Source organism: Micromesistius poutassou, assembly GCF_964030765.1.
Source record: "Micromesistius poutassou genome assembly, chromosome: 1".
In the NCBI taxonomy this organism is placed as follows: domain Eukaryota; kingdom Metazoa; phylum Chordata; class Actinopteri; order Gadiformes; family Gadidae; genus Micromesistius; species Micromesistius poutassou.
This window is the reverse complement of record NC_140271.1, coordinates 11,002,009-11,011,989: the sequence shown is the minus strand read 5'-3', so window position 1 is coordinate 11,011,989 and position 9,981 is coordinate 11,002,009. Positions and strand designations below refer to the sequence as shown.

Genomic DNA, 9,981 nt, shown 5'->3' with positions numbered 1-9,981 from the left:
TTTTTCATTTTTATGCTTTAGTTCTGAAGAGCTTGACAGGAAATATTGCCCCAAATATCGATATTTGAATTAATAAAATAAGGTGCTCTAAACAGATTTCCCTGCTCCTCCAGGTGGCGCCTCAACACATGAATGAAGGAAACTTGAACCTCAAAAACTGTTTGGACCATGAATCAAGACAGACATCCAGAACTTTACCTTTACACAGTCATTTAGTATTCATCATTAGACATATATGTGATATGATGGATCATCGTAGGATTGTCAAACAATATATAGATTATTGCAGAATCGCTGTATCGCGATATTATGGGTATCGCGGGCCATGTATCGCGAGGTACCCTGTGATTCCCACCCCTATAGGTAGTACCAGCGAACCATAGCCTTGAGATGATGAAAGTGTGCCAGCTGCCAATCACAGGCAGCCTTGTAATCACAGCGCCAAATATAGTTCTGAATTACCTCTGTGAGTTTCAAGACAAACTAGCATCTTGTTGCATTGTAACTTGTAGCACTCGTTTTGAATAAGCCCCTGTTCTGACCCATTGGAAATGTTTAGAAGTGATCCCAAAAAAACATATCTCCCTCCCATGACGAGGAGCTAAGCTAACGTCACTGTGGCTCCCAATGGAAGGCTAACGCTAACCTAGCGAGCTCCCTTTCTTGACGGACAATGATGAATTTGGAATTAAACGACGCATCTAAGACTATTGTATGTATTTAAAGATATCTCCATCTCCCTTCCTTTGATGGAGCTCTTGCTCCATCAGACAATACAGAATCCATAAGCGTGCCCCGCCTCCTCACCCGCTGGGCCAGGGGGCCGATGCAGTGGGAGGTCCAGTGTGGGGGAGCCTTGGGGTAGCGGGTCTGGACCTGCCAGCCGGCCTGCGGGTGACCGGCGTGCTCCTGCCCCGACGTGGTCCCGGGGGCCGGGGGTCCTGGAGGGGCGACCCGCTGGAGAATGGGGGGAAGGGGTCCGTCCTGCCGGCGAAGAGATTAACAGAGGACAGATGTGTCTACGTTTCATGTGTTGTTAAGCTCACTGAAGCACCAACCGTTCAGCTTTGTGTTAAGATAAAGGCTACAACATCGTCAAAATGGTGATATTGCCCGAGGGACAACCACAGCTATTATTTGCATTGCTTCAACCATTAATACATTGACCTCTGGCCTTTCAGCACTACATTTCACATCAGGTTGTAAATGGAGATCCATTTAAAATAGTATGACATGTGGTTTGGGTCAATCGCAATCGTGGTAGGACTACATGGCGTAGCTCCTCATTGGTCCTGGGAGACATGCTTTGAATTCTTGATTACGGTAAATATTGTTCTCTCCATATCTACTGTACACCTCTGAGGCCCCGACAGGGGGGCGGGTCCGAGCCGGCTGTCCTTTGGTCTCTTTCGGCTCGAGGCATTCACGGTTCAGCCGCCCAGATTCTGCACCTACTGTCTCCACGTCACTCAAAGTTCAACTGTAGTCTATTTAAACGTAAGGTCAGCTACCCTCTGACATTTCAAAAGTGCATCCGACCACCATTCAGTGAACAAATCAATCAAAGACCTGTCTGTTGGACCTTGTCCAAATGGCCACATGTTGATCTCTAATAGGGGACGTATTCAAAAGATAACATCTGTAGCGCTCTTAAAAACATTTATATGAAAAGATTTATAGACTTAAGACTTGCATTGATCATGTGTTGTGACCAGCTTATTGCCCAACTTATGGTGCAAAATGCGCCATCACTTATGGAGTAATGGCGCTTAAGTGACTGCAAGGGACGGAGTCAATGATGAAATTAAATCATCCACGAAAACCCACCTTGCCGACCACCTCCACCTTGAAGGGCCGAGGTCGCGAGTACGTGAGGCCGATTTCATAGCTGGTCTGCGGGATCACTCCGCCCCGTGGCTCCCCGAGACCCATGGCCCGCACTTATGAATTATTGAACCCCGCAGGAACCAACTATCCGGGCTTCAGAGGGACATTACCTACACCCACAATACAGCAAATTATTGGTGGATTATCAACACGCAGACAGGAAGAGAATATACTTCTGTTGAGCGGTTGTCGCCATGGCAATAGCGCTTGTTTATCTTCTCCTGTGTTAAGCTCTGTTCAGTATTCACGACGTGCGTAACGTAGGTTACGCACTTTTCCACGTAGAACTGACAGTTAATCAGTAACAATATATTAATTAATAATACATCATATCATAACATTGGGCTCAAAACCTGACAAAAGAAATGCAAGAAAAAAAAGTATTTATTAAAATTCAAGCAGTAACAGGCACAACTCTCTTTCTCTTTTGTATATGGGCAGCCACTGAGTCCTGACCATCCCTGGAAGGAGGGATCCCCCACTCTGCGTTCCTTCTCAAGATTTCTTCCTTGCTGATTAAGGGAGAGTGTAAGATTAAGAATAAAGTGCATAAAGTCAATAAAGTCCCCCCCCCCCCCCCCCCTCCCCCCAGCCTAGCAGGACTCGGGCCTCGACTTGGTGGCCCTGCAGCGCAGGACCTTCAGGAAGCTGTCGATCTTGTGGGAGTCGCGGCGGAAGCAGGACAGCAGGAAGTGGAAGTTGACCAGCCTGGAGGAGTTGTCCGGGCCCAGGTCGCTGCCCCCGCGGTAGGGCAGGTAGGACAGGTACTGGGCGGCCGGGCCCATCTGGAGGACAGGGGGCACAACGCTGCTCACTGCACTGGGAAGGGCTGGGAAGTGTTGTGTTGTGTTGTATTTTATTGTATTGTGTTGTGTTGTCGTGTTGCATTCTGTTTTGTTGCATTGTATTGTGTGGTGTTGTGTTGCTTTATGTTGTGTTGCATTGCATTGTATTTTACTGTATTGTGTTGCACACTGTTGTGTTGTGTTGCACTCCGTTGTGTTGTATTGCATTGTATTTTACTGTATTGTGTGGTGTTGTGTTGTGTTGTGTTGCACTCTGTTGTGTTGTGTTGCATTGTATTTTACTGTATTGTGTGGTGTTGTGTTGCTTTCTGTTGTGTTGTATTTGACTGTATTATATTGTACTGAATTGCTTTGTACTGGATTGGATTGTGCTGTATACACAAATTCACATATGCACACACACACACACACACACACACACACACACACACACACACACATATACTAACACACACAAACACAAACACAAACACACACACACACACACACACACACACACACACACACCTCCACCCCCAGGCCCACCTTGCTGGACAGGACGTCCAGGCCGTCATGCAGGCTGGAGGCGTGGTCCAGCAGCTCCAGCAGCCGGCTGGAGACGGGGCCCTGGGCCGGGGCGGGCAGCGAGCCAGACTCCTGGGACAGGACCAGCAGGGGGCGGGTCCACGCCTGGAGCAGCGAGCGGGCCAGGGACATCAGCTCCGCCTCCTGGTGGGGGGGAGGGGAGGGCGTTCACATATAAACGCCCCACGTCATAGGCTGTATCGTAGGCTGTACGGTCTAGGAGCAGGAAGTGTGGAAAAACTTTGCGTGTCGAATCAAGGTCGTCCGACTGGAAATACTTAATATCATTTAATTTGAAAATTGGCACGCTGAGTGGGAACTTGTAAAAGCAACACAGACGTCTGTTTGTGATTGGTTCTGGAAAAGATGGTCACTGCTCCGCAATATTAAAAGATACACTTTGCTCTCTTTCTCTTTTGTATATGTGAATGTCCCTTTTGAAGAATCATGCAGGATAGTCCAATGCAGTGGTTCTCAACCAGTGGGCCTGATATGCATGCGGGATCGCAGGAGATTTGATTTTATGTTGACGGGGTAAAAACACACAATTAAAACAATGCTTTTCTGCATTGAACCAGAGCTTCATTGTGGTAAGGCTGTTTGACAGGTTCTCGGTTCAATCCCCACCAATGTCCCCCCCGTGTCTCCCGAGCAAGACAGAATCCAGTAGTTAGTGTCTGGTATAGATTCACTGGATATCTCTTATGCATATGATATGTATATTTAGTATTGTTTGACAATACAGGGAAACAGGAAGACTGTAGGATGGCAGGAAGATGGGAGAAGGGAGCAGGACACTTACGCTCACACTCAGAGTCTGCTCCTTGTCGTTGGGCGTCTGTAGGGACGAGGTGTGGCACTTGTTGGGGCGAGGCATCAGCATACGTCCTATGGAGGGTAAATGAGAGTCCTGTGGCGAAACAAGAGAGATAATATTCTTCATGCAAAAATACTATTGGAAGAATTACTTACTCTTATCAAACTAGCAATCACTGCATGCCTCACATTAAGAACCCCTGAGTGTCTTAATGAACACATTCTGGATTGATCTCTCCATAAAAACACGCTCTCACTCAATACGTTTACATACACCTCCAATAATCTAAGATCTGAATCAACAATAACAGGCAAAATTACTTTTCTCTAGCCTATTAACACATGTCAATGTCTGCCTGGCAGGGAGTCCGGTGGGGGAGCATACGGCAACAATCCCTTTCTCCTCCGTGTCGCGGTTCAATCTGAACTTCAGAGAGTCAAAGCCAAATTTCCTTTACCCAATTCCTTCTCAACCATGGCCGAGATAATCCCCACTGCGAGTCTTTACTTGTTGTGGAAGTACCAGAGAGTCGGAGAACCAGATTCATTATCATTCTTTAAGATTCATAATATCAGAGAATATCCCGTCAGTTTGGCTGCGGCGCAATGAATGAATAAAGACTGTTAACACGTCGGAAGAAAAAAACATTTATTCTGCAGAACGCAAAATCCGATTCCAATCCGATTGAATGTATACATGCACGATTAATTAGACTATCAATCGAATAATCCAGGGGTCTTAATCCGGCTATGAGAAACCCGGTTCGGTCCAATTTTTGTCCAACTAAGGTGTATACATGCATCTTAAAAATCCAATCATAGTCGGACTAACCCAATAATATGGCCTAATATTATCTCATCTCCACCTCAGACTGGAGATGAGCGCGAGGGGGAGGGGGGGCTGACCATGTGGTGGGTGAGCGAGGTGCTGATGGAGTGCAGGGTGTCGGAGCGCTGGGAGGCTCTGTCCAGTAGGTCGCTGACAGGGACGGCGTGGCAGGCGGCCATGATGCTCAGCACTGCGAGGGGGAGAAGGGGAGAGAAGGGCGGGACGTCAGTCATCATGGGTGATGAGTGCCGTAAGAGTTGATGTTACAGACATTAGAGATGGACAATAATGACAAGAAAACAGAGAATGTAAGTTAATTAAATGCAAAAATGTAAAACACTCAAAAGTGGAAAAAATAAAACAGGTATTGGGGAGAATAAACTTTTGTGATGGTTTTTAAAACAACAATTAATGTCTTAACTGTAATCCAAATCCGACCACACACACACACACCTGAACACACACATACACAAAAGCACACAACCTGGCATCTGACCTGTAAGGCAGAGTCTGCTTCCTTGTGATCTTCTGTCAGCCATTTCGTCTTCTTCCTCTTCCTCCTCTTCTTGGTCCCTGCAGGTTCCTCTTGGTCCTCCGTGAGTCTGTCCGTCCCTATCTCCCCCCATGCGTTATATACGGGCTAACCTCATGTGTTTATGCAGCAGTGTGGGGAAGGATGCACTAATTGTTTCTAAGTCTATCTAGTTTGTTCCAGTACCATAATGAGAAACATGACAGAGATTGGCCTTTGTGGATCAGGTGAGATTCAAGGTGTCATCCAGTGTGTGTGTGTGTGTGTGTGTGTGTGTGTATGTGTGTGTGTGTGTGTGTGTGTGTGTGTGTGTGTGTGTGTGTGTGTGTGTGTGTGTGTGTGTGTGTGTGTGTGTGTGTGTGTGTGTGTGTCAATGTCTAAGTGGAAATGTGGAATAATGTACGGACTTGCCTAATCAAGTAGATGAATGAAAACATCCATCATGAATTACGCAGGTAAGAACCTTGAACGCACCGTGCTTTTCCATCACGGTAGAGAAGCCATTTTCTCCATTTAGTGAGCTGATGCTATGAAATGAACACATACAAAGAAAATGAAAGTTTCCGAAGACAGCAAGAACCTTTTCAAATTGAGAAACTTGTTCAAGTGAAATGTTGACATTAACATTCTTCCAGAATTTTTGTTATATTTGAAAGTATAAACTATATATACTATTCTAGGATCAAACATCAATGGTCATATAGCAAAGATATTTTTTATTTATTCTAAAATTAATAAATATATATATATATATAGCCTATGTAATATTATATACTTATTTTTAATATAATATTTATGAATAAATTACAAATGTTAAATGTAATTAATAAAGTCTTAACCCTAGCCTTCAAGAGATACTGCAATCTAAGTTCAACTCATGATAAACATACGTATATGTGTACCGATGAGGAATAACTTCTTAGGACACTTCTTGACAACATATTTCATTGAATGTTAGAGCAGGATCATGAAAAGGCAGCAAAGCATACATTCAATGAGACAATGGCTGTACATGATTCCTATAGGGAAACTTCATCATCGCGGGTAGTAACAACAAAGGAAACCAAGGTGAGTGGGACTGTGGGAGTGACCATCGTGGAGAGTTTAGGATTGGTCATGGTTTCAAGTGTACATGTCTGCAAGGCTGTAAGCAAGACTGCAAGACAGCTATAGGAATCAACACAATAAAGAAGGCCTCAATCGGCCTCAGTACCAGACTTCTTGGCTCCAGTGGAAATGCAAATGCAAACTCTTTCAGTTGGAGAGGAAGGGAGGTATATCTAGGTCAAAGGAGAATGTATACAAATTCCTTTTCAATTTGTGATTTGACTAGTAATTACTTAAACAAGGTTTGTATCATTTGTATATCATTTTATATTATAGTTATGATTATTATTTCAAGGACATGTATGTAGCATGGCTTTTGATCTTTGCCCTTGACTACAGTGTCTGCTGAATGGACAAAGTGTCATGACTCTGACATGCTTGACTCCTCTGGACTATGTTCTGCTACCCTATAGTTTACCCATGAGCCTTTGCGCATTGGATCTATTTTAGTGACTTTTTAACTATGTCCCCCCGCATGCATACCTCATAAATCGTATCTACTATCTGGACACCAGCCTGCCCTCCAACTTAAACGTCAGAATAGGTTGTTTATATAGGTCGTCTGAAACGACCCATATCAACGTTTTAGCCCCCTATCAACAGCGATATCTCACTTTTGTCAAGGTTCTGTCTTGTCACATCAAAATGGATGACATTTGTTTTATTCTCTGCAGTTTCAGCATTAAAACGCGTTTTGATACAATTTCTAGTGATAAATGTGCATTATAATTGGTTATCTTCAGTCAGTGAATGTATATGATGTTTAGGATGCTAGTTAATGCAACGTTTTCCATCGTTGCCATGGTGATTCATATGGACGCAGCTTGCATGTTGTGTGAATCAATGTCTTTGCGTTGCATAGTTATCTGAGTTGTTGTGTGCTATTTGGTGACCGATGATCATCTAACAAAATAAAATAATTCAAATGAGCCAGGGAAGACATTTATTCACCTTTGGGATGGATTAGGAGGACGTGTTTTTGTGGGGTGACCCGGAGGTTTAAAGGGGTAGGATTTTGGACATGACCTCATTTCCAAGTGACCCAGTGTGTTATTTATCATTGGAGACCGTTTTTAACACGTTTAATTCAGTCCTTAGTTGCAGAAATCGCTGGTGCTAGGCTAGCGCAAGTCGACGGGGATCTGCTAGCCTGCCAATAAAAACCACTCCACAGTACATCCGAGGTAAATCAATTATAACGCCAGACTATCGATGTAAATGTCTGTGTTGATAGAGTAATGTTAGAAATAAAACTATCCTTGTATCGCAATGATCACATTACATTTTGAGGGACTACTTTCTCAGCAGCAGCGGAATTTCACTTTGCTCCGGTGTAGCAACCAATTTACTACAGCAGAACGTAAACAGAGAAGCGCACTACAGGGATTATAAACTAAATGCAATGTGATGCAAGGGTAGTTGTATTTCTAACATTATTCTATCAACACAGACATTTACATCGATAGTCTGGCGTTATCATTTATTTGCATCGGGTGTATTGTGGAGTGGGTAAGTGTTTTTATTGGCAGGCTAGCAGAATCCCATCGACTTGAGCTAGCCTAGAATCCCGACCTACCGCTTTAATACATTTTGTTCAACAAAGATAATCATGACAAATTAAATCCTCTTTAAATGTTTTCGAAGCATAAACGCAATCAATAGAGTAAAATTAGAGGAAAAACCTTCTAAAGGATACTGAAATTATCATAGATAAACCATTAGTTAAACACTAAACATTCAAACATTTAGTCAAACATTAAACACTTGTTGTATGTGGGGGCACATAATTACTTATGAGTGTGAGAAAGAGACATCTGGTCTCTTTTATAAGAATCAGGGCATTAAGGTTTACTAAAATGAGTAGATAATATACTGTAATGTACCATTCATGTGTCCTGGTAATAAAGTTATTCTTCGTCAGCGGTATATATCACAGCAACAGGATTACCACCACCATCTGTTGGGTGTTGAACATAGGTTCTGTGTTTGTTGGTTATCATGGAGGCCGCAAGAAATATATTTTTTGTCATTCATGCATGCAATCAACACCTTGACAGATGTTTGGAATATCTGCAGGAAAACGATCAAGAAGATATTGCTTAAAACTGAGTAAAGTCGACGCCAACAGACGGTTACAACGTCAATCAATAGTAAAGTGTAGACATGGCAAAAAATATGTGATATGATGGGGGGTTTTTTCTTTTGCCTCGGGGTCTGCCATGTTCATGCACGTAAACAATACGTCACCAACTGGGGCAACTCTGTTAGCAAAATCTGGCCCCAGTTGGCGATAGGAAGTAGAATCATCAGAGTGTCATGAGGTGTCGTTCACGAGAACGTCGCGAAAATGTTCTCCCCATAATCTGAACGGTCTGAACGGGCCATAAGTCTGCCCTACAGGGAGTAATGTAGTTAGTAGGTGACCTCGGGGCCAAGGACACTTGGGAGGGAGCTATAGAGACCTGTGGGGCTCTTATGCAACGGTGTAACCCGATTCCCCCCCATCCCCTGGGGTCAAAGGGCCACGGTTCGGTATGGGATCCAAGTCCTGGAACAGGTTTTTCAGGTATCAGAGCAGTAGGACCCTCCTATCTCCAGAATGCCCGTTTGCACCACATTCCACTGTTTCGCAGGCCTCACTTAAGAGAGAGTCTGCTTAAAAAACAGCCCCTTTGGGCAAACTATTCTTTGCAAGCGCTAGAAATGCAAATCTCAGATATGTCATTCCTGGGACCCAGGGGAACATGTTTAGGATTTTAAATCTCTAGCACAAAAAGGGGTGTGGCCTCCAACCTTACAGTAAATGGATATAAAACAGTGTTGGTTTCAATGTTCCCATCTCCTGTGGGATGGAGATAGGAACTTGTTCCTTGAGGCGTGTGAAGACGGCTGGCCTGTGGACAAGTTTTTCATATATGGGGACAAAAGGTCAAAAGCCATGGCCCTTAGAGATGGAGCATTTTCTGAGGCTTTTTTGGTTACTTCCTGTAGGGCCAACACCCCCAAATTTATAATCTTACTTCATCATTGAGGTCCTCGTTCATTTAAAAGACACCCCAGGTCTCTTGCTCACTCCCAAGTGTCCTTGATCCCTAGGTCACCTTCTAATTACATAACTTCCTGTAGGGCTAGATGTATCATATATTATCTACTATTTTAGTGAACCATGAAATGTTATCAAAGCACATTTTAATGCCGAATCTATCTTGAAATGTAGCTTTTTAAATCAAATGTTTTGGCAAGACAGAACCATGCAAAACGTGACATAATGTTGTTTCTTCTAACTGTCTGAGGGCTAAAATGTTCATATGGGTCGTTTTGGATGACCGAATCAAACGACCTATGCAGTACTTTTAGGTAGGAGATCACTTTTCCCACACATGTAGTGTACAGTCGTACATGTATACAGTGACCGTCAATAAGGCTCTAACCTTGACACA

At 43.7% G+C, this 9,981-nt stretch overlaps 1 protein-coding gene across 1 annotated transcript; it reads right to left on the bottom strand.

Moving 5' to 3' along the window:
• Positions 1-2,480: 2,480 nt before the first annotated feature.
• Positions 2,481-5,528, bottom strand: prl (prolactin; the record flags this gene model as incomplete). The annotated part of the gene is made up of 5 exons (XM_084488743.1): positions 2,481-2,672; positions 3,219-3,401; positions 4,060-4,167; positions 4,980-5,092; positions 5,399-5,528. The coding sequence occupies 5 exons, from the start codon at positions 5,526-5,528 to the stop codon at positions 2,481-2,483; spliced, it is 726 nt and encodes a 241-aa protein (XP_084344869.1).
• Positions 5,529-9,981: the final 4,453 nt, after the last annotated feature.